Raw genomic sequence first — 25,944 nt, 5'->3', positions numbered from 1 at the left:
GACCTCAATCCCATAGACAAATTGTGGGCAGAACTGAAAAAGCGTGTGCGAGCAAGGAGGCCTACAAACCTGACTCAGTTACACCAGCTCTGTCAGGAGGAATGGGCCAAAATTCACCCAACTTATTGTGGGAAGCTTGTGGAAGGCTACCCGAAACATTTGACCCAAGCTAAACAATTTAAAGGCAATGCTACCAAATACTACTAGAGTGTATGTAAACTTCTGACCCACTGAGAATGTGATGAAAGAAATAAAAGCTGAAATAAATCATTCTCTCTACTATTATTCTGACATTTTACATTATTAAAATAAAGTGGTGATCCTAACTGACCTAAGACAGGGAATTTTTACTAGGACTAAATGTCAGGAGTTTAAATGTATTTGGCTAAGGTGTATGTAAACTTCCGACTTCCAACTTCCGACTTCCAACTGTCCCTCTATCTCAATGGAATTAGTTAGTCGGATAGGGTGTAAGTGAGGCCCTGTGGTCTCATTAAACACTATCACAACCAGTGGTGTAAAGTTCTAATGTAAAAATACTTTAAAGTACTTATTTTTATTAAGTAGTTTTTTGGGGTATTTCTACTTTACTTTTCCATTTATATTTTTGCCAACTTTTACTTTTACTTCATTCCTAAAGAAAATAATGTACTTTTTACTCCATACATTTTCTCTGACACTCAAAAGTACTCGTTACATTTTTACAGGAAAATGGTCCAATTCCCAGACTTATCAAGAGAAGATCACCTGGTCATCCCTACTGCCTCTGATCTGGCGGACTCACTAAACACAAATGCTTCGTTTGCAAATTATGTCTTGAGTGTTGGAGTGTGACCCTGGCTATTCGTAAATGTAAAAAAACAAGATAATTGTGCAGTCTGGTTTGCTTAAAATAAGTTTTTTGAAATTGTTTATATCTTTTACTTTTAATACTTAAGTACATTTGAGTAATTCTATTTACTTTTAATAGTTAAGTATATTTAAAACCAAATACTTTTAGAGTATTATTTTATTGGGTGACTTTCACTTTTATTTGAATCATTTTCTATGAAGGTATCTTTACTTTTACTCAAATATGACAATTGAGTACTTTTCCCACCACTGATCACAACTTTCCACTCCAACACATCACTACTGCTTTCTGTATCATGATCTCTCTTCTTCCTATGTCTTTCCACTACTGACCATTCCGGTCCTTGATGCTCATCCTCCCATTACATACCCTCAGAACTGACACCCATATTGTTCGCGTTCCAGCACAGAAGCTGCTTCACCAACTTTTTCTACATTTCTCATTTTCGTCCGCACTACTCGCCGCCATTTCCGATCGTGTTACGGTGTTGTACCGTCACTACGTTTTTGGCCAAACACATCCAATTTCATACCCACGAACTACAAACTCAGAGTAAGATTGGAAGAGTCATTTGTCAAAAGAGGGGATAACAAAAATCCTTGGTAAGCCAAATTTGAACAATGAAATAATATTTTTTTTAAGTCAAAAGCTCCAATGTCATTATATTCTGTATAACTCATCGTAGTTGTATTTTATTTATTGTTGATTTAAAAACAAAAATGTTTTGCTTTGACATAACAATTTCCGCGCTATGCACTGATTAGTCTGCAGTTGTGGGGAAAAACGCACGCGAGCTTTGATTTACATGTACTGTTGTTGCTGTGCCATTTCTTTGCATTTTGAGAGTGTGGAGTGTACCTTTTGTTCTGGTGCTCTCGTTCAAGTGACAATGACAGCCTGTCTATCAAGATGCATGGAACCCGCCCCATTCACCCCTCCTGCTCCCTGGCCGTAGCAAGCAGGGAGCAGTGAAGACGAGGTAGCTAGTTTTGAAGCCGTGGCATAAATGATCTCATCTCAGCCTGATCTCCGCTTTCTACAGAGGATCCTATGACCAACACCGGAATAAAGTAAAAATAAAGGTACGACAAATGAATTAACCGACTGTATTTATTTGTTAGGATTGATATGGGGCATTTATTGAAATGTTTATCTCCGAAACTCTTGTCAAATGTTAGTCTGGTGAGGGGAGGGGAGGGGGGGGGGTGCGCGCTAGCTACACATTTAGCTAGGTAACGTTAGTTAACGGTAGTTAGGTAGCTAAACAATTTTCATGCGGGAGTATCCATGCCAGTTAGGGAGTGGAGAAATGTAGTTGGAAAAGGGAAGTTCGTCATTTTAAAACAGTGTTGTAATAATCTACCCCAATTATATCCGTTATTTTATAGTTAAACAATTATATCGCAGAGTGGGAATTAGCTAGCTACAGTAGGTAACGTAGCTAGTTATTTCAAAATGGCCTCATCTCCGTTGTCGCCCCAGCGTCCCTGTTGCTCGAGCTAGACAAAGCATGCGGTACAGCTACCAGAGAAGGACATGCGCTATTGCAGCGAGTGCAAAATAAATAACTCATTTCATTATGTACATATTTTTGTATTAACCTATTATGAATTGCAGGATACACACTCGCACTGTTGCGTAGTCAGCTAATTTCTCCATTCAAATAAGCATAAGCGGCAGCGGAAATACTGTCAACGTCAGTATTGTGGGGGAGGGGAGACAATTCCTAGGTGGAGCCAGAGACGAGGAGGAGGATCTCTGGTGGAGCTGTGGGTGTTAATGCTATTTTATGTATTAAGCCTTGCTGCTCTTTGACGTTTAGAACGGTGTAATATAACTGAGGCATAACACAGAGTACAACAAGCACAGCATGCATGAATGAGGTTCCCTCCTTACATTTGGTACTGACAGATTAATTGTTTGGAGTAAAAAACCTTGATTCATCAAAACAATGATTCAACTTTAAAGATGTTTTTTTTCTTTTCATTTAACCTTTATTTAACTAGGCAAGTCAGAAAAGAACAAATTCTTATTTACAATGACGGCCTACTGGGGAACAGTGGGTTAACCGCCTGTTCAGGGGCAGAACGACAGATTTTTACCTTGTCAATTCAGGGATTCAATCCAGCAACCTTTCGGTTACTGGCCCAACGCCCTAACCACTAGGCTACCTGCTGTCCTAATTTGAAGGGGTGTATGTTGGCTTGACCTATGTTTTGTTTTATTATAGCCACATTAACCTATTAGATCCTATTTGTCAATGGATTACAACCTAACAGATTTGTATTGAACAGGCCTTTTAGGTTTGCAGTGTTCATAAAGAGCAAAAAGTCCCCTGCCTGGCACCAGTAACTAGTTTTTGTCTCATCAAAATGATTGCGCCTCCTTTTTTCCTTGTTTTCAGATATCCAATCAGCTATACTCCCATAGTAGACACCTATTGTTTGTGGGTGGAATGGTGAATTAATATGAACCCTGTGTTTTTGTTACTTGTGTAGTATTTTGCTTCTTAGCTAGAAATTCTCCATTATTTTTTACAGTTACCACTAAGGTAACAACGGAGAAACAGAGAAAGTACATGTGTCAGCCTCACATTTTGTATTTTGAATAGGGTCCCTGGCAACGCTACTCATGAATTGGACTAGAAAATGTGGAGTTATTATTTGGGTTCTAGCTATTTAGAACACAACATTTGCTGAATTTGACAGTTGTCTTGTACCCCAGAGGATTGTATCAGACTGTTTGTGCATTTTATCTGTGGTCTGAGGCAGGTCCATTTGCAGTCTTCAGTTCTTGCAGCTAACATGATCTTAGATTTCAGTAAGGGCACCAGTCCAATTATGTGACAGATTGTTTTTCATCATGGTTTATTGATGGCTAATGACATTAGAAGCACATAACCACCCTCTAGTGAAAGCAATGGTTAGGCTAAGTGGTCGGCCATAAAGTCTGCATTCAAGTTAGGTTCATTAACACACTAAAAAGCACTTTCCTGATTGCTTCCAATGGTGAAAACATACAGTAAATGCGACAGTGTCACTTGTGATGTTATTTGTTGCTCCAGTGCTGAGATGTCTTCTCAGGTAGGACCAAAGCTCAATGTCCTTTGCTTGGCAGACTGATAGATTGTGCCCCTGTGATGTCCACAGTCTATCCCTGCAGCCTTAGAATAGATAGATACAAGACATTTGCTTATTAGGAACATTGCTTAAGTTGCTATTATCAACTGTGCTTTTTTTTGCCATAAGCTAGTATAGTGTTAAAATAATCTATTAAGTGCAAATGTTTGCTGTTTTGAACCAAAATGTTACTGTATTAGGTTCCTTTATTTCATACTTGCCTCCTGTTTGATATCATTTCTTGCTTCGTAGATGGTTGATCCATGTAGCAGAGTAGTAACTCCAATTACTGCCCCACCCACTGCTCTCTCTGAGGAGATGCACACCCTGACAGAAGTTCCTTTGTTTTAGTCTGATGGAAAATGTAGTGTGATGTCACACAGGCTCCTGTCCTGTGTTCTCTTCCTACTCTGCTCTTCCCTGCTTGTTGGTCCCTTGGAGTCAACAGCCGTCCCCTGTTGTTTTGAGGCAAGTCTTCTGATATCTTCTCATTCAGACAGAGATACTGCTTCAGGAAGGTTAATTTTCACTGTTCCTCCTTTCCCTTTAATGACATTCTAGCAGTTATATTTTTTGGAGCATGGTGTGTATATCTCAAACATATCACATTTAAACCTGTGTGGTATTCTTTTGACTTTTCTCACCCAGTATGTGTCCTATTAACTTCACTCCGGTAGTACAGAAGTGAACTAACTTTTGCCAATATTTAGATGTTTGACGACAGGTGGCAGTGGGGTGGGATAGTGTATGTACATGAGCTGATTGTGTTTTTTGTTGTTGAGAGAAGCCTGACCTGTCCTGATTTTGACCGCAGTGATGGTAGTTGGTTGGTAACATGCTGTATTTTCGGTGGTTCAGTGGGTCTGTTAAAAGTGTGGTTGTTCCGCCCAGCAGGAGCCTTGCTTCAGACTGGCCTAAAATGGGCAGAAAGGGTGCAGAACAAAAGCTGCTTGTTGCTTGTACAAAAGTACTGAAGCGCTGCAGCCGGGACCAAGCTGCTATGCTAATGCCTGTGCCTCTCAACAGGAAAGGTATAGCAAACTTTCAGAAAAACAACAAGCTATTTATACTGTAGCACATTACATTAATATTTAGCTAACCTGTAGAGATTCTTCATGAAATTCTCTTACCAATGAAAAGTTTGTCCTTATGCCACACACTTCAAACATAACACCACACATTATAAATTCATAAATCTTTTGAATGTAGTTTTGATAACTAAAATTCATCAAGACAACACAGTATTTCATGATATCATGTGTGTTTGTTAGAATGTGAAGTTTTTGTGGCCGGTTTGTCACCAATAACACTCTTTCCGTTTCCCTTCACCCCAGAGAGCCAAAATGTTCCCGAAGGGCACGAAGCGCAAGTTTTCCGACTCCAGGGAGGAACCTGTGGCAGGCGGTGAGGATGTGAATCAGTCGAATTTGGCAGCTGTGAGGATGCTGTCGTCCTACAGCCTGCAGCGGCAGTCCCTGCTGGACATGTCCCTGATCAAACTGCAGCTGTGCCACATGCTGGTGGAGCCTAATCTGTGCCGTTCGGTGCTGATTGCCAACACGGTGAGGCAGATCCAGGAGGAGATGACCCAGGACGGCACCTGGCAGATCATGACCCAGGCCCTGAGTGCTGCCAACGCTGCTGCCCAGTGCTCTGCAGACCGCCTGGTGGCCACCGAGGTGCTGTGTCGGCAGACAGAGGCAGCCCAGGGGGAGCAGGTCCCCAAGCCCTTCCCAGTGGTGGGGTCAGAGGGCTGCCCTGCGGAGGAGGTGGCAGAGGTGGGAATGACTATGTCCACTGTCTCCCCCCAAGCCCCAACCTCCTACCTGCCAGGCACCTTTGGCATGGACCCCTGCTGGGAAGAGGACACAGGTGAAGATGATGATGATGATGAGGAGGAGGACAGTGAGGAGTGTGGGTCTGGCTCAGAGGGGGAGGAGAGGGAGCGTGACAGCCTGGTGGAGGACACCAGGACAGCAGAGCAGGTCTTTGGCACGTTCGAGATCAAAAACCCTGCGCCCAGCCCCGACCCTGCTCTGGAGGAACTGTTTTCAGACGTGGATGCGTCTTACTACGACCTTGATACAGTGCTGACAGGAATGCAGAGTGTTCCTAAGATGGGGCCCTATGACCTCCTGGAGAGCCTGTCCTCCCATGGGCCCTCACCCCTCAGTTCCAGCACCAGCTGCCGATCAGACCTCAATGAACTGGACCACATCATGGAGATCATAGTGGGCTCCTGAGAAACAACACACTTCATTGCATACTTACTTTGCAGACTCTTTACAGACTGTGCACGTGGTGCGTACATGGATATGGTGTTATTATATGTTCAGATGTTGAGGGTTTATGAAATCAAGAACATATTCAGTGTTACGACATGCAGCTGTGCATCTCTAAGTGGGCAGAGATTACAACCTATACCATTACGATTTTTCTTATTTTACATACTTTTCTATATTTCTTTTTGTCATACAATCTATTTTTCCAGTTTTGTTTTTATTTATTGTAATATGTATGGACTGAAGAACAATGTCATTACACTACACACAAATAGACCCGAACATCCAAACTTCTGAAGAGATGCATATTTTCCTAAAGAGTAAAACAAATATTAGTGAAACATGTACGTACAGTTGAAGTTGGAAGTTTACATACACCTTAGCCAAATACATTTAAACTCAGTTTTTCACAATTCCTGACATTTAATTCCAGTAAAAATTCCCTGTCTTAGGTCAGTTAGGATCACCACTTTATTTTAATAATGTGAAATGTCAAAATAATAGCTGAGAATTATTTATTTCAGCTTTTATTTCTTTCATCACATTCCCAGTGGGTCAGAAGTTTACATACACTCAATTAGTATTTGGTAGCATTGCCTTTAAATTGTTTACCTTGGGTCAGACGTTTCGGGTAGCCTTCCACAAGCTTCCCACAATAAGTTGGGTGAATTTTGGCCCATTCCTCCTAACAGAGCTGGTGTAACTGAGTCAGGTTTGTAGGCCTCCTTGCTCACACATGCTTTTTCAGTTCTGCCCACAAGTTTTCTATAGGATTGAGGTCAGGGCTTTGTGATGGCCACTCCAATACCTTGACTGTGTTGTCCTTAAGCCATTTTGCCACAACTTTGGAAGTATGCTTGAGGTCATTGTCCGTTTGGAAGATCCATTTGCGACCAAGCTTTAATTTCCTGACTGATGTCTTGAGATGTTGCTTCAATATATCCACATACTTTTCCTGCCTCATGATGCCATCTATTTTGTGACGTGCACCAGTCCCTCCTGCAGCAAAGCACCCCCACAGCATGATGCTGCCACCCCGTCCTTCACGGTTGGGATGGTGTTCTTCGGCTTGCAAGCATCCCCCTTTTTCCTCCAAACATAACAATGGTCATTATGGCCAAACAGTTATATTTTTGTTTCATCAGACCAGAGAACATTTCTCCCCCAAAAAGTACGATCTTTGACCCCATTTGCAGTTGCAAACCGTAGTCTGGCTTTTTTATGGCGGTTTTGGAGCAGTGGCTTCTTCGTTGCTGAGCGGCCTTCCAGGTTATGTCGATATAGGACACGTTTTACTACGGATATAGATACTTTTGTACCTGTTTCCTCCAGCATCTTCACAAGGTCCTTTGCTGTTGTTCTGTGATTGATTTGCACTTTTCGCACCAAAGTACGCTCATCTCTAGGGGACAGAACGCATGTCCTTCCTGAGCGGTATGACGGCTGCGTGGTCCCATGGTGTTTATACTTGTGTACTATTGTTTGTACAGATGAACGTGGTACCTTCAGGCGTTTGGAAATTGCTCCTAAGGATGAACCAGACTTGTGGAGGTCTACAATTTATTTTCTGAGGTCTTGGCTGATTTCTTTAGATTTTCTCATGATGTCAAACAAAGAGGCACTGAGGTTGAAGTTAGGCCTTGAAATACATCCACAGGTACATCTCCAATTGACTCAAATTATGTCAATTGGCCTATCAGAAGCTTCTAAAGCCATGACATAATTTTCTGGACTTTTCCAAGCTGTTTAAAGGCACAGTCAACTTAGTGTATGTAAACTTCTGTCCCACTGGAATTGTGACACAGTGAGTTATAGGTGAAATAATCTGTCTGTAAACAATTGTTGGAAAAATGACTTGTGTCATGCACAAAGTAGATGTCCTAACCGACTTGCCAAAACTATAGTTTGTTAACAAGAAATTTGTGGAGTGGTGGAAAAACGAGTTTTAATGATTCCAAAGTATATGTAAACTTCCGACTTCAACTGTATGTATGTATATAGAAATATATATTTTTGCAATATACAGTTTGGGACATTGACCAGTATGGTTTAATATAATTTCCCCCCATATTTTTAATATGATACATTTTAATGTAGCCAGAGTCACCCAATGTCTTCCTATGGTTTGGTTTTAAGCATTGGGCACAGTTGGTCTCAAGATGGGCACAGTTTTTCCCCCCCCCTACTTGATTTGAATCCATCCCTTAAACCTAGACTAGATTTGTTAAAGTATTTAGAGAAACTCTTGCTTGATATCAGCATTAAGAAGCCTTATTTTCTGATATTTGTATTACTACAAATTAAGAATTATTGGTTGACCCATTAAGTTATTCCTTTTAATTTATTTAATTTATTAAATACAGATACAAACATGCCACATAGATTTTTAAACTGAGCCGTGTAGACCCATGTGATATATTATAAACCGGGTGGTTCGAGCCCTGAATGCTGATTGGCTGAAAGCTGTGGTATATCAGACCATATACCACGGGTATGACAACATTTTTACTGCTCTAATTACGTTGGTAACCAATTTATAATAGAAATAAGACACCTCGGGTGTTTGTGGTATATGGCCAATATACCATGGCTAAGGGCTGTATCCAGGCACACCTTAACCGTGGTATATATTGGGCATATACCACCCCCCCTTTTGCCTTATTGCTTAATTACAACTCAATACCCCCCCTATTCACTATGCATTTCATTTGCGAAAATATATTTTGTACAGAATTCAACTATTATTTTTTACAAGCAGCTCTTTCTCTAAAGATTTCTTTTCATAATGTCTCCTTATCATGATGAAAAGATTACTCAGGCAAACCGTACCAGTAAAATCTGACAGTATTACTCTGGTCATTACTACCACAACACTCCTCTGAATGATGTCACTGCTTCAAACAGCAGCTAGAATTTCAAAGACCTTAACAATTGTAAAGTATATGCATTTTTATATTAAGAAAACATTTTAGGACCTTTGTAAATATTTTTTATAATAAAAGGTGCAAATCTTGTCATTTTTTAAATTTTAATTCATTTGATCAAATTAATCTTAGTATAAATACATATTTTTTTTTTTTTAATGAAATTGATCCTTTTATTTAAGGACCTTTTTGTAAATATTTTTTTAACTAGGCAAGTCAGTTAAGAACAAATTCTTTCTTACAATGACAGCCTGCCCCTTGTTCAGGGGCAGAACGACATATTTTTACCTTGTCAGTTCGGCGATTCGATTCAGCAACCTTTCGATTACTGGCCCAATGCTCTAACCACTAGACTACCTGTCGCCCCAAAACAGTTGTTCCCATACCGGGAGTCGAACCCGGGCCGCCTGAGTGAAAACCAGGAATCCTAACCGCTAGACCGCTAGTATAAAGGTAAGTTAAAGTATTGTGGTTGATTTGTAGTGTAAGCTGTGTAATGTGCATACCAATCAGTGTACAACCAACAAAAATGTAAATGCACACCATAATATCAATTGATTTCTGTAGTGCTCAAGAAATTGTATTCCATGAGACTACTAACATTGCATTTCTTAACACAGGATTTGAAACTACATAATTTTTTGACTATTTTCATGGTAACAAAAATATTAACAATGGAGTAATTAGGTACTTACATTTGACTATATTATGAAGTGAGACCATTATACTTATTAATGTGTTAATGGAATATTCTTCGAAATCCTCATTGAAATGACTAAAACATATTGAATGACTCATTCAAAAAGACACATTGATCTCCAAATTTGTTCCAATTAATTTGTTCCTCCCAAGGTAATAATTTACTTTTGTAATGTGCACACACACCTTTTACAATTACAATAGACTTTTGACCTTGCATGGATGTACATGGGCCAATCCACCACAATAGTTATTTTCTCATAAGGAAAATGTAATCTTTACATTGTATGAATATAACTTCGTACTCCATGCGTCTGTAACCGTGTTCGATGGTTTTAACAGTAACATAACTCTGATGTGCAGTCAGATGCGCTGCGATGTAGCCTGGGTACTGTGAATTTCAACGCATGTAAAAAGTTACAAGCCTCAAATGTGTTGCATATTTCCCAGCCCCGTGAGTGGTAAAGACCACGCAATGACAATTAGTGGAGGCTTGGTCTCGCCGATCAACTGCTTTCATAATGGGTCTATCCGGCAACTGTCTCTGCCTTTCCATGTTTCCTTTTACACTGTAGTCCCGCCCCCCTTCAGTGGACGTCAGCCCTCCTCCAAGCAAAACAGACACGTTTATCAGCGGTCAGCGAAGGGGGATAGCCATAACGAAAAAAGACACGTCCTTTGAACGAAACATTTGTACGATCTTGCCTTCCTCACATTTCAATAAGATGCAGTGAAAACTCAATTGTGTAAATGACGGTCTTCTGAGAGAGCAACGACTCATCGACAATGCGCAGGATATTTTATAAACCGAGGAGTTGGAATCAAATGAAGTAGCTCCATAATACAGGTAGAGTAGCCTATGTGATTTGTATTGGTAGTATTACGAGCATGTTGTGTTTGCGTTTTCTAGATAGTCGTGTCTCAACAGCACTTCATAAATTGTAAATATTATAATGGTAAAAAAATTCGGGATGCATTATTCATCCTGAACTCAAGCTCATATTTATTGCTTTCTTACACATGAAAATATGCATAAATACAGTAGTTAATTCGAGCACTGTCAACAGCGAGTCAGAAGTTGCACTAGCCTAGGCAGCCGATATTGGGCGCTAGAGCTGCATTGTCGTCCAGGATTGATGTGCCCAGCCGGTAATACACTCAAGTGTCCCCATTGGACCGGCTTGTACATAAAGCATCATTCATTAGCGCCCACTATCTGCTGTCTAGGCTAATGTTGCACATGTAGACCTGGCCAATACAGTAACAGCAAGTACACAAGTTGCACATGTAGGCCAATACAGTAGCCTATCAACTCACTGAACAAGAGCCTTACATTACAAACTAGATTTAAAACTATATGAAGACAAGACTCAAATGATGTGTATATTTCACACTCAAATGTTGATCAGTGAAAGTGATCAATGTCTTTCCTGTCTAGATCTATGTTGGGTCGTGGCATGAAGTGGAAACAGTTGTAATGAGGCAGAGGGGCTCAATATCTATTTGCCAGAGAAGGCTGAGGTCCAGGCTCAGGGTGGGTCTTCTTACCTGCCTCATCTGCAGCAGCTGGTGCTCAGCCTATGCCTGGACAAGCTACAGCGCAGTCGAACAGGAGCAGAACTAAGCCTGCACCGCTCAGTGCTGCTGGTGAATACCCTGAGGCAGATTCAACAGGACATGCAGAGGGATTTGCCAGGTAGTCTTGACCTGTCAGCCCACTCACTCTCCCCTCACCCTGATGCACCTACCCACACAACTGACCTCTCAGACTTGCCTTTAAATGCTGTCCACCATGACTCTCTCAGAGATGGTATTTGGGAGGAGGATGGCCCACTCACCTGCCCAGGGTGTGCTGAAGGAAACACACTGGGTGTCTCCTCGCCGCCCCACCCTTTGTTGCCTACATCTTCCTCACAGGACAGCTCCTCTGGGCACCCCAGAGCACAAAGCCCTTCCGCACACCTTCGCTCTTTTGAGGGCGAGATGACAAACTCCCTGGGCTACCTCATGGACCTTGCCCTGGATGACATCTTTGAGGACATTGACACCTCCATGTACGACTCTGATATCCCCTCGGCCTTGGCCGGCTACCCATCCTGGGTGTGCGGGGTGTCGTCCTGGGGGGACAAGGGACTAAAGATGTGCTCTAGTTATACCTCAGCCAGCACGTTACAGCAGTGTCTGACCGACCTCAATAATCTGGACCACATTATGGAGATCCTAGTCAACTCGTGAAACATGTTGTTCACATCAAGGGGTCATGACCTGGTTGTTAAGGATTTGGACATCATCAGTATTTTTGTCATACGATAACAGTTTTATTAAGGTGACAGAGACTTGACGGTGTATCTACTGAGAACACAATGTTCAGTTTTTGAGGGAGTCAGCAGAATGCGAGAAAAAATACTTGTACCTTTAGTGCTTGTGCTATTATATAATGCCTCTTCTTGAAATTGTACATTATCTTTGCATTTAATCAAATTACAGCAGCCACTTTTCCCTTTAAAAAACAGTGCCTTAAAGACTTAAAATAATTCTGTAGAAATGTAGTATTTGAGTTTCAATGAGGAAAGTTAAGAATATATCCAGTGGAGAGCTGAGCAGTGAGTGCCTTCCTCCACATGTGAGTGTCATGTAAAGGCTCAATACAACCCAGGATCATCCTCCCTTCCTCCATGTCCCTTTGTCTCTCTTCAGCCCCTGCACTGCAATGGGATGTAATCTTAATTCACTCTGACATCCCACCAGTGCACTAGCTGGGAGGAGATGAGAGAGATATGGAAATAAGAGGGGGGAGGAAAATGTAGGACTACATATCTTGTCATGTAGGACGGGCCTACTTGTGAAAAGGTGATTGTTTTGCTCTCAGTATTACATTTCTATTCATAGACTCAACCCGCCAGCCAATCAAATGACATGTGGGAGGAGTGTTCTCAATCACCAACCCCTTATTTTCTCTGTCTGGAAAAGCAAATCCTGGTGGTTGAAATGGAAGAGAACTGGCTCAGATGGAGTTGTACACATGTAATAACCTCTCTGTTACGCTGCTTTGTGCTGATTAGCTCCATCATACCCCATTGACCAATCACATGAAAAAATGTCTGTGGTTTAGAGTATTTAGGCAGTTTAACAAAACACAGAGGAACACAATGGGGGAAAGATAGAGATGGAAGACACCAATAATGTGATTCCATAATTAGTTAAAGCACAAACAATCCAGTTTTCCACAACACCTATCCACAGTAAGAAGACACACCCAATCATTACTTATTTTTCTATTTGGACCATGCACTCTAGATGTCAAGCCAGGTTTCTACAGTGAGACTAAGGCTGCGTTTACACAGGCAGCCCAATTCTGATATTTTTTTCACTAACTGGTCTTTTGACTATTCAGATCAAATCTCAGAAAAATATCTGATGTGATTGGTTAAAAGACCAATTAGTGGAAAATAGATTCAAATTGGGCTGCGTGTGTAAACGCAGTCTTAGAGATGGGTATTTTACAAAATATATGGACAAATGGGACAGTCATACATTTTTGTAAGCTTTTATGTTTCTCGAGATCATAATTGTTTTGAGGTGTAGCAAAAATAGAACAATTGGTCATGAGAATGACTCCTCTTATTAGCAAGTTACAGGTCTTCCTCCAGCTCATTCATGTTTTGTTAGGAGGCTGATAGTAACTTTGGCTTGTACATCTGCTGTATCAAATACTACTAGTCAATGTGTTCACTGGCTTTTAAGTGCAATATCAACTTTTTAGATTTGTAAATAATGATGATATGGAATGAATCAACTTGGAAAAGATTCTGCCATTATCCTGGTTCATGTAGTCAGATGTCAGTATTTGTTTTATACGTACATTGAAATTAAATTATGTTTAATAACATTTTAAACTATACAATGCTTTGCGTCAGTGGATGTCTTCCCATTGCAATTTCTGTGTTTAATTCTGTTTTAACATAATCACCTGACCCACAAATAATGAGTAAAAGTAATACAGAGATTTGCCTCTTGTTAATGAATATTAACCCTTGTGTGGTTTTCATGTTTTTGTTATTAACCCAATGTTTGCAAGTCTGATGGACCCACAACATGATTGGGTTTTTAAAACAATACAGCCATAACAATTTACGTAAAAAATACTTAATACTTAGATGTTGACTTATATCAGTTACAATAAATATAGACAGCATACATGGTTAATATTAGCCATTTACCTCTGCTAGATCACATTTATCAATAAAAGCACCATTTGTTTTTTGATAATGTGATTTTTGTAAACAAAAATCAATTACAATCAAGACATGGGTGGAATAAATCAGGTTTATCTTGAAGCTATACAAATGAAACAGGGTTTTCATCACTATTGATGTTTATTTCTTTGAACTGAACAAATTGGAAGGACAAATTGTGTTGCAAATGTATTTCTTGCACTTGATGTGTACTGTGTCTTCCTGTCCTTGGGTCCACACACATTGCAGCATTTCTTCTTGTTGCTACCGGCTGCAATCTAGAATGATGAAAACACTTAGTTCAGGTATTTTTCTAACATCTCATTCACATATATAGTTACAGCAGGCCAAGGTCAGACAAACACATGCAACAACATCACTCACACTTACTTTCAGTATTGGAGTTGGTTCTGTGGGTCAGGCGGATGGGGCAGCAGCATCCTCCTCCTGAATCCTCCTCACGATGGCTGCAGAAGCTGGGGTCCTTGACATATGTTGCCTCCTCTGGATTTGAGGTCTTACTAATGCTTTGACCAGCTCCTCGAGAAATAGCCGTCTCCTCTGGAGCTTCGCTCTGTTCCAATCTGGGTTCAACGCCATCCAGATGACAAACGCGTTGTACGCCGAGATGTCCAAGATGTTGAAGAATATCAGAAGTGGCCAGCATAGGGTTCTTCTTTTGCAGCTGTAGCCAGTCACCAGCTTGTCTAAATTGTCCACCCCTCCTTTTGTGGCATTGTTATCCATTAAGGTTTCTGGTTTTTGATGTTCCTGGCCGCAGATTCTCCCATCCCTATGCAGCATACTCATGAGTACCACATTTTTGCCTTTGGCACATAGGACACGGGACGTGTCGGCCCGTGAACACAAACTTAGAGGAATTGATAGGCCTGTTCCATCTATTCAACAGCTGAGGTGGGAGCTCTTTTTTTATTGAATTTTTTTACCCCTTTTTCGTGGTATTCAATTGGTAGTTAGTCTTGTCCCATCGCTGCAACTCCCGTACGGACTCGGGAGAGGAGAAGGTCGAGAGCCGTGCGTCCTCCGAAACACAACCCAGCCAAGCCACACTGCTTCTTGACAGTGCTTAACTCCAATTCCAGCTGCACCAGGAATCTTAACCTGGAATCCAGCCGCACCAATGTGTCAGAGGAAACACCGTACACCTGGCGACCGTGTCAGCGTGCATTGCTCCCGAACATCCCTGCCGGCCAAACTCTCCCCTAACCTGGACAACACTGGGCCAATTGTGCGCGGCCCCATGGGTCTCCCGGTCGCGGCCAGCTGCGACAGAGCCTGGACTCGAACCAGGATCTCTAGTGACACAGCTAGCACTGTGATGCAGTGCCTTAGACCACCACGCCACTCGGGAGGCCCTGAGTTGGGAGCTCTTGCTTGTTTTTTTAGTACTGTTCCTACAACCGTCAGCTTCGTCTTAAGGAGCTCCTGTCCCAGCTTTTGCGAAGTAAAAGTTATTGCATGTGATGTTGTAGCCACGGAGTCCCTGTGTCACGTCCAGGACAACCCACATCCCTTGGTTCTTCTCAGGGGCTCCTCCATCTGGCTTCCCCATATACACTTGCAAGTTCCACACATATGATGAAACAGCATCACAGGCAGCCCAGATCTTGATTCCATATTTAGCGGGTTTAGAATGTATGTACGAGAGGTTTACCGATTATGATTTTTCGATACAGATACCGATTATTGGAGGACCAAAAAAAGCCGATTAAAAATGTGTAATAATGACAATTACAACAATACTGAATGAACACTTATTTTAACTTAATATAATACATCAATAAAATCAATTTGGCCTCAAATAAATAATGAAACATGTTAAATTTGGTTTAAATAATGCAAAAACAAATTGTTGGAGAAGAAAGTAAAAGTGCAATATGTGCCATGTAAAAAAGCTAACGTTTAAGTTCCTTGGTCAGAACATGAGAACATATGAAAGCTGGTGGTTCCTTTTAACATGAGTCTTCAATATTCCCAGGTAAGAAGTTTTAGGTTGTAGTTATTATAGGACAATTTCTCTCTATACGATTTGTATTTCATATACCTTTGACTATTGGATGTTCTTATAGGCACTTTAGTATTGCCAGTGTAACAGTATAGCTTCCATCCCTCTCCTCGCCGCTACCTGGGCTCGAACCAGAAACACATCGACAACAGCCACCCTCGAAGCAGCGTTACCCATGCAGAGCAAGGGGAACAACTACTCCAAGTCTCAGAGCGAGTGACGTTTGAAACGCTATTAGCGCATACCCCGCTAACTAGCTAGCCATTTCACATCGGTTACACCAGCCTAATCTCAGGAGTTGATAGGCTTGAAATCATAAACAGCGCAATGCTTGAAGCATTGCGAAGAGCTGCTGGCAAAACGCAGGAAAGTGCTCTTTGAATGAATGCTTACGAGCCTGCTGGTGCCTACCATCGCTCAGTCAGACTGCTCTATCAAATCATAACTTAATTATAACATAATAACACAGAGAAATACGACCCTTAGGTCATTAATATGGACGAATCCGGAAACTATCATCTCAAAAACAAAACGTTTATTCTTTCAGTGAAATACGGAACCGTTACGTATTTTATCTAACGGGTGGCATCCATAAGTCTAAATATTCCTGTTACATTGCACAACCTTCAATGTTATGTCATAATTACGTAAAATTCTGGCAAATTAGTTCGCAACGAGCCAGGCGGCCCAAACTGTTGCATATACCCTGACTCTGCGTGCAATGAATGCAAGAGAAGTGACACAATTTCACCTGGTTAATATTGCCTGCTAACCTGGATTTCTTTTAGCTAAATATGCAGGTTTAAAAATATATACTTCTGTGTATTGATTGTAAGAAAGGCATTGATGTTTATGGTTAGGTACACATTGGAGCAACGACAGTCCTTTTTCGCAAATGCGCACCGCATCGATTATATGCAACGCAGGACACGCTAGATAAACTAGTAATATCATCAACCATGTGTAGTTAACTAGTGATTATGATTGATTGATTGTTTTTTATAAGATAGGTTTAATGCTAGCTAGCAACTTACCTTGGCTTCTTACTGCATTTGTGTAACAGGCGGGTTCCTTGTGAGGCAGGTGGTTAGAGCGTTGGACTAGTTAACCGTAAGGTTGCAAGATTGAATCCCTGAGCTGACAAGGTAAAAATCTGTCGTTCAGGGGCAGAACAAGGCAGTTAACCCACCGTTCCTAGGCCGTCACTGAAAATAAGAATGTGTTCTTAACTGACTTGCCTAGTTAAATATAGGTGTAAAAAAAATAACAATCGGAAATCGTTTATTTATTTATGAAAACTTGAAATCGGCCCTAATTAATCGGCCATTCCGATTAATCGGTCGACCTCTAGTATGTACTGCCTGAAGGTGCAGCGGCCCCTAAATGGCATAAGCTGCTCATCAACAGTAACGTTGGGCCCAGGGTTGTAAAACAGGGGAAGGCGGTCCACCCACTTGTCCCACATTGACCTGAATGCAGCTAGCTTGTCTCTCTGCCGCCAAGCTGGTCTGGTGTCTCGGTTATCGAAGCAGATAATCCTGGAAATAATGTGGAAGTTTTCCATAGACATCCCTCCAAATTAGTGCAGTCCAGAATTATTTTCTATATGGTGTCTGGGATGAACGTGAGTTACCGCCATCCGCCCTGGTTGCATCCTTATCACATTGGCAGCCATGCGGGGGTGCCTCATTCCTTGGGCAAGAAGACCCTTCAATTACACCATTTTTTGACATCCATATTTCTCCCCCTGCAGGCTGCTGATGAGCTGGTTGCTGACGGCTGGTCCTGGGGCTGGCTGAGGGTCAATCTCATCCTCCTCCAACTCACTGTCAGACTCTGAATTGACAGAGACACGATCCTCATTTTTGGAAAATTGTTCATCTTCCAAAGTGGAAGACGCTCCTTCCACACTAGCTTCTCTCTCTGCAAAAATGATTTCTAAGGCCCTCATACAGCAGCGATTATTTTTGCCAAACTAATTGATTTTGGTAAGAAGCCACACATGCAAAGTTATTTATTTGTTGGGTCCCTTCCCCAATTTGAACCTGGGTGGAGTAGAGCGTGGGAAAATACTTAATTTTTTACAATGTGTCAAAATAATGTATTGTAATAACATTGTGCAGGTTCCCGCAAGACATTGTGTAGTTTCACACACTCCAAAGGGTAAAGAGTGCAAGAAAAGTAGGAGACAGGCAGGCAGACAGAGAGGTTCTTGGTGCTGTGTTGAAACAACAGGCCCAGGGAGGAGGAAGACAGAGTGAAGGCACACAGCAAACCTTTTGTTTATTTTTTACTTGTTTTCACCTACACACACACTTTTATTACCCTTGGGTACAGTGGACCCGAACACAGCATATGTAATATAAATGTGTAGGGGGGTGCACAGTGTGCACTCAATGAAAATGTGTTATTTTACATGTTTTTCACAGCAAATGGGCCAAGGCCAATGAGTCTCAGGTTGAAAAAGTTATTAATAGTATAATTTTTATTTTAGTAAACATTGAAAATGAGTCCCAAGGACCCACAACACCACACAAAGGTTAAATATCTTCAATAAAATATTGGTTAATGTCAATTTTATGTCTAGCTCACACAGGGCTGACTGTTTGTGAATATTGCCAGCAGACAGTTTTGTTTGTCTGCAAAATGGGGTTCAGGACTTGAGGCCAGTCTGCCCTCTAGTGGAGTGCTGTGACTGACTTCCAAAGTCTTAACCACGGAGTTGCATCATCTCAAGAGGAGCATTGTTCCCTGTGCTCTTGACAATAGTTAAACAGAATAAATCACTCAGTACATTCATAGAAAATGGTATAGTAACACTGTAACTGCACTCTGTATCAAAATATCGACCGAAACAGTTCCGCCTGGTAACTAATACAAAGACAGAAAACATCTACCCACAAATCATAGTGGGAAAACAGTCTCAATCAGAGACAACGATAGACAGCTGCCTCTGATTGAGAACCATACCAGGCCAAACACATAGAAACAGAAAACCTAGACCTACAACATAGAATATAAACACACAGAACAAAACATAGAATGCCCACCCCAACTCACGCCCTGACCAAACTAAAATAGAGACATAAAAAAGGAACAAAGGTCAGGACGTGACAGTGTAGACATTGTTAATGTTGTAAATGACTATTGTAGCTGGAAACGGCTGATTTTTAATGGAATATCTACATAGGCGTACAGAGGCCCATTATTAGGAACCATCACTCCTGTGTTCCAACGGCAATTGTGTGTGCTAATCCAAGTTGATCATTTTAAAAGGCTAATTGATCATTAGAAAACCCTTTTACAATTATGTTAGCACAGCTGAAAACTGTTGCCCTGGTTTAAAGAAGCAATAAAACGGGCCTTCTTTAGACTAGTTGAGTATCTGGAGCATCAGCATTTGTGGGTTCGATTACAGGCTCAAAATGGCCAGAAACAAATAACTTTCTTCTGAAACCCGTCAGTCTATTCTTGTTCTGAGAAATGATGGCTAATCCATGCGAGAAATTGCCAAGAAACTGAGGATCTCGTACAACGCTGTGTACTACTCCCTTCACAGAACATCGCAAACTGGCTCTAACTAGAATAGAAAGAGGAGTGGGAGGCCTCGGTGCACAACTGAGCAAGAGGACAAGAACATTAGAGTTTCTAGTTTGAGAAACAGACGCCTCACAAGTCCTCAACTGGCAGCTTCATTAAATAGTACCCACAAAACACCAGTCTCAACGTCAACAGAGAAGAGGCAGCTCCGGAATGCTGGCCTTCTAGGCAGAGTTGCAAAGAAAAACATATCTCAGACTGGCCAATAAAAGATTCAGATGGGCAAAAAAAACACAGACACTGGGCAGAGGAACTCTGTCTGGAAGGCATCCTGGAGTCGCCTCTTCACTGTTGACCTTTACAATTACAATAGACTTTTACATGTAATAATTTCCTCTTAACTGGGTCAACTTTGAATGAACAAAAACATGGGTGCACTCTCACCTTTATTGAGAGATTAGAGATGTTTATTTTCATGGGTGAAGAACATGGTAAAGACAAAGATGAAGATCTGTCAACTGTATCTGACCTGGCAGAACTCCAGTCCCTAAATGCACTGTCCACCTTGGGGTCATTCTCTTCCCAAGCCGTTTGGACAGACCAGTCTTCAAAATCCCCACAAGCAAAAACGAATGATTCCTCAATTGAACGAATAAGAGTGTTTTTGGACAATGATCAGATAATGGAGGAAATTGAAATGTATCCGTCTGTCCACATCCACAGATGCTCTCAACTTCTGGACAGATCAGGCAATGCTGTGATGATCGGAAGTAGCCTCAGTGACTTCACTCTCTCTATTGTTATGATTCCCTGTACAGCCCATAGACTTATACTCTATATTAGGTTTAACAGAGGATATTACTGAAAGGACAGACACGTCATTAACAGTTAACGATAGCCACAAAAACAGCGATATATGCATATAAAGAGAATTATACACACTGATTAATAAAACAACAAACACGGTCCATAACCTACACATAATGCTAAGCCGTTGCTAGACTGTGACTGAACTAATTTGAAATATCCCTCTTACATTCGTTATTATTACATTAAACCATTGACTGTATGCATTAAACTCACGATACACTGTTAGATCCTACGAAGCTAAATAGGCCAATATTCCTTACCGGTAGCAGGTCTCTATAACAGATTAAGTTTTAAAGAATCTGCAAGATGATAAAATACAGCAGCCTACTTCGTAATGTTTTGGAGCCGTCCCGATGACGAAACTTTACCTGACGCAGGTGCATTGACAGCCGAGAGCTACACCCAACGGAAACCGACTGAGGGCGCCCTAAGTTCTAATATATGTGTTTCAGCCACTGTTGTGGTCAATCAAAACACATGTACTAATATCTGTAGGTGACAGAGTCGATTGTCAAGACATGACTAGGCAGTGCATGTTTTTGTGGCTATCGTTAATTGTAAATGACGTGGCTGTCCTTTCAGTTATATCCTCTGAAGAGCTCTTCCATTCCAGTCAAGCAATCAAGGACTATTACTGTGCGTAAACATATATTTTATTGGGAAATAAATTCACAGCCTGACTCTGACTCTTATGGTTTCACACAATGAGAACAATTACATTGGAGGAAATATTTATATCCATCCACATGGTTAAAATCAAAACCACAGACTCAATTAGTAGTAATAGTACACACTGTTCCTCACAGACAGAATCTGACAAGACTCGTGTGATTAGGCTTTTTTTCCAAGTCTTGTTGACAGACAGTATAACCAAAATCATTTTGGGCATTCCTCAACACCATTTTACTCAAGGCATGCCATGTGAACTCAGAATAGTAATTGTAAAAAAAAGTGCCTGGTGGTAAATACGTGACAGCAAGTTATTGCCAAAGCATTCATGCCAAAACCCACTGGGCACACCAATCATTTCAACGTGGAAGTTTGGGTAATATTTGGTTGAGACGTTGATCAATGAGAGCTCAACCTTTATTCACCCACTCAAAAAGACAGCCAGAAGTTTGTTGAATTCCCAATTTCAACCAAATTCCAATGAAAAACAATGTCCGATTTTTTGTTTAGTTGTCATCTAAATGTGTTATCACTACACTTTCAACCATTTAAAAGCACAACAAAGTTCAGATGGGAATACAATGTCAGATATTTTGTATTTATACACAACTTAATGTATTATCACTGTGCTTCATCTAATTGCACATCCAAATCTCAACATTTAAAGGATACAGTATGCTTAGATATAGTTTAATCTGAACAACTGGCTTAATCCTATTCCTTAATTCCTTATTCCTTTGATTTTTGGTTTAGTTGGAGAAGTGAATCCATCATATCATTTGTCAACAAGTTAATAAGCTATCTTTTACTGTATTGCAAAAGTAATATTGAATTGTGTTTGCTTGTCAACCAATTCGAGTTTGACTCCAAATGAATAATTGATATGTTGTAGTCACATCTCCATCTCAACCAATAATCAAAGTTAAAGAACAGGAGATAATCAAATCAAACTTTATTTAAAGTGCATTTGAAGTTTGATTTGATTTATTTGAGTCCTATTCTTTAACTTAGATTTTTGGTTGAGATGGAGACGTGAATCCAACATATCAGTTATTAATTTGTAGACAAACTGGAATTAAATATATGACTTATAAAGTATGTTTACATTTCATTTAAAACATTTATTTATTTATTTAACTATGGGACTCCCAATCACGGCCGTCTGTTAATAAACCTATGGGACTCCCAATCACGGCTGTCTGTTAAACCTACACTTGGAATGACTTCAATAGCAACAGAGAATATATTTAATTATTAAGAGGTCTCTCAATAATCATTCTCACGATAGCACATTCGTAGTAGTCAGTGACAAATATATAAGCTAAGCACAGCTGGTTAAAAAACCTTGGATGGGAGACCAAATGAATAGCTGTACACCAACTCTCCAGTAGGAGGTGCTGCTCAGCCTATTGTTTTTTAAAATGGTGGATATAACGTTGAAGATCTGGCGTTGTTTCAAAGGTACAAATTAACCGTATTTTATACAAGGTGTGTGTCTATGTTGAAAATTAGTTACAGTGATGACATAATCCAGAAATTTCACCCTCATAACAGTTTATGTTGATGACTTTTTTCAAATCCAATGTATTTTCCACATAGATTCTATCTCACAATACGTTGACAAATTACATTGAAACAAAGTTGTTTTAACCAGTTTGTGCCCAGTGGGAAGTGATGCAAAACAGCAACAATCAAGAGGACACGTTCTCTGAAATTCTGAGTTTTTTAATCCTAAAGTCTTCACTAAATTACCTTGAGGATCCCTGCTATAGTGAGAGCCCACAATATTAAATTAAAATGAGATATCATTTCAAATGAAAAACCAATATAATGTCACAGTACTAATAATGCTGTTCAGTCGTGTGATCAGGTGCCACAAAAAGGGACTTAGGAAAATTACAATTGGCTCAGAACAGGGCAGCACGTCTGGCCCTTGGATGTACACAGAGAGCTAACATTAATAATATGCATGTCAATCTCTACTGGCTCAAAGTGGAGGAGAGATTGACTTCATCACTACTTGTATTTGTGAGAGGTATTGGCATGTTGAATGCACCGAGCTGTCTGTTTGAACTACTGGCGCACAGCTCGGACACCCATGCATACCCCACAAGACATGCCACAAGAGGTCTCTTCACAGTCCCCAAGTCCAGAACAGACTATGGGAGGCACACAGTACTACATAGAGCCATGACTACATGGAACTCATCCACACAAGTAACTGATTTTAAGCAGTAAAATTAGATTTATAAAACGGATCAAAATACACCTTATGAAACAGCGGGGACTGTGAAGCAACACAAACATAGGCACAGACACATGCATACACACGATAACATACGCACTATACACACACGTACACATGGATTTTGTATTGTATATATGTGGTAGTGGTGGAGTAGGAGCCTGAGGGCACACAGTGTGTTTGAAATCTGTGAATGTATTGTTATGTTTGAAAAATGTTATAACTGCCTTCATTGCTGGACTCATTGGTTGCTGCCAAGACAGATCCATAATATAAAAATAAACTTTGTCTGTCACTTGGACTAGAGCACGTCTTCTGCTGTCTTGCAGAACAAGAGCCATGGTATGCCACGGGGTTATGCAAGTTACACTCCTCAATTGAATTAACTCAAAATTAATTATGAAGATGGGTAATTAAAGGCTCTGCACTGTTCTCACGTTACAAAGCCAATGTGGGGATTTTTTTCAAACTCGACTGTTCAACATCAACATTTTACAGGTCTTGTATTGGTGCAGTAGTCTCCATCACGTGGTGATAAAACATGTTTTTCTCTTGTTATAACATGGCCCTCAGTCATATAGAGCAATGGGGAGGGGATTTTGAAGTGATGAAATTTGCCATGTAATGTGCAAATGTTTACTAGGCTAATGTCCACATGTCCATCAGAGCTACGTATGTTACTCAACACAAAAACCATGGTAGGAACTGAACAATCTATATGTTGCCTATTATTTGCACATTTAACCATTATAGGTCTTCACTCATTCATACAGGCAAAATACAGGTAACTGCCAAAATAAAGAAACACTAAACTAAAAAGTGTTCTTCATAGGGCATTGGGTCACCATGATCCCCAGGGTGCCAGAAAAGCTTAATGCGCCTTGGCATAGATTCTACAGTGTCTGGAACTCTACTGGAGGGATGCGACGCCATTCTTCACAAGAAATTTCATAATTTGGTATTTTGTTGATGATGGTGGAAACACTGTCTCAGGCACCACTCCAGAATCTCCCATAGTTTCAATTGGGTTGAGGTCTGGTGAGAGACACACAGCACACACCACACACACACAACACACACACAACACACACACAAACACACACACACACACACACACACACACACACACACACACACACACACACACACACACAACACAACACAACACAGCACACACACACATCTCTTCTTCTAGCCATGGTAGCCAAAATAATGGGCAGCTGGGAATTGTTATACGTGACCCTAAGCATGATGGGATGTTTTAATTCCTTAATTAACTCACCTGTGTGGAAGCACCTGCTTTTAATATACTTTGTATCTTTCATTTTCTCAAGTGTTTCCTTAATTTTGGCAGTTACTGTACCTGTATTTTATCATATCAGAGGGAGTCAACCCAAATCCACATTAGTTGTCCTAATCTGGTTCATGGAAAATCTGTTAAATGTTTAGTATTCATTATACGATTAAGATGTTTTTCATTGCACTAAATCACCATTAACAATGCTTTATTTCTCTTTCATTTGCTAAACAAATTCTACAGTGGATTTATTCATTTCTTAATATTTTCCCTTTTGCAATTCCTTCCTAAGTCACATGACAAGAGCAAATCTCAAATCTGTCTCAGATTGATGTAGAGACAAAGCATGGAAATGGAGGGATGTAACTAATTTGATCTTTCTCTGCCTCAGCTTTCTAGCATTTACAGATGGAAAGTACATTTCCATCTACTGCACCATCAGATATCTCTCCTGTAAAGACATGGGCAGTTATATCACATGGACACAAAAAAAGTACACAGAAACATGTTCTTGATTTTCTGAGTTGACTAGTTTTCCGTTGAGGAATGCATGCAGTATTTCTGGAAAGCACATTTCTTAGACGAACACCATTTTGTGCAGCTCTGTCTTTGTGGGCACAGAGGGAATTATTGTTGACACTGTCCGTGAAGGACTTTCGGATTCATCACATTTCAGGTGGAGACTGGAGATGCTGGAAAGTATACATAACATTGATTTTATACTTAAATGGCAGACGAAAGGGGTCCTGTCCTATTTGATACCGATGGAAAAAGCTAAAATATGCATGACTTAGGATCTCATGATGTTTAGTTTCCAATGGTGTTGTCATGTTTATGGATGGAAGTTGTTTGTACAAGGGTATAGGTATGTGTCTGTGTATATGAGCTGTGTTTGTGTGTTTTGTAGGCTACAGGTGTCATTTGATGTTAAGATGTCTGGGAACCTTAGGTTTGTTGTTTACGGTGTGCTTACTGGAGCCGATGCCTAAATATCACCCCTCGTCCTACTGTGTGACCTTTCTCTGAGCCATGAGCATCTTCTCACAGGATTCTACACACTTCAACTTTTTTAAAGGTGTAACGATCGTCGTCTGAAGATGAGGAATCATCGGACCAAAGCGCGGCGTGGTAAGTGTTCATGTTAATTTATTAAAAACAGAACACTAAACAAAATAACAAAGAGAA

At 40.6% G+C, this 25,944-nt stretch overlaps 1 protein-coding gene across 3 annotated transcripts; it reads left to right on the top strand.

The window, feature by feature from the left end:
- Window positions 1–1,252: 1,252 nt before the first annotated feature.
- On the top strand, window positions 1,253–9,271 carry LOC111963362 (cell division cycle-associated protein 4-like). 3 transcript variants are annotated; one of them, XM_070443382.1, is made up of 5 exons: window positions 1,253–1,455; window positions 1,738–1,935; window positions 4,324–4,440; window positions 4,867–5,003; window positions 5,307–9,271. In XM_070443382.1, exon 5 carries the CDS (start codon window positions 5,316–5,318, stop codon window positions 6,213–6,215), a length of 900 nt encoding a protein of 299 aa, XP_070299483.1. In that variant the 5' UTR covers window positions 1,253–1,455; window positions 1,738–1,935; window positions 4,324–4,440; window positions 4,867–5,003; window positions 5,307–5,315; the 3' UTR covers window positions 6,216–9,271. The 3 variants fall into 3 exon arrangements, with proteins under 3 accessions (XP_070299483.1, XP_023842520.1, XP_023842523.1); XM_023986752.2 differs by lacking the exon at window positions 4,324–4,440; XM_023986755.2 differs by lacking the exons at window positions 4,324–4,440; window positions 4,867–5,003 and having other exon boundaries at window positions 1,254–1,455.
- Window positions 9,272–25,944: the final 16,673 nt, after the last annotated feature.

Source organism: Salvelinus sp. IW2-2015, linkage group LG4q.2 (genome assembly GCF_002910315.2).
Source record: "Salvelinus sp. IW2-2015 linkage group LG4q.2, ASM291031v2, whole genome shotgun sequence".
Lineage (NCBI taxonomy): Eukaryota > Metazoa > Chordata > Actinopteri > Salmoniformes > Salmonidae > Salvelinus > Salvelinus sp. IW2-2015.
The sequence above is the reverse complement of the archived record's forward strand: the minus strand, read 5'-3'. Positions and strand labels throughout refer to the sequence as shown.

Coding starts and splice junctions, on each gene's coding strand:
- LOC111963362 (XM_023986752.2), top strand. CDS start 5,316: ATGTTCCCGAAGGGCACGAAGCGCAAGTTTTCCGACTCCAGGGAGGAA.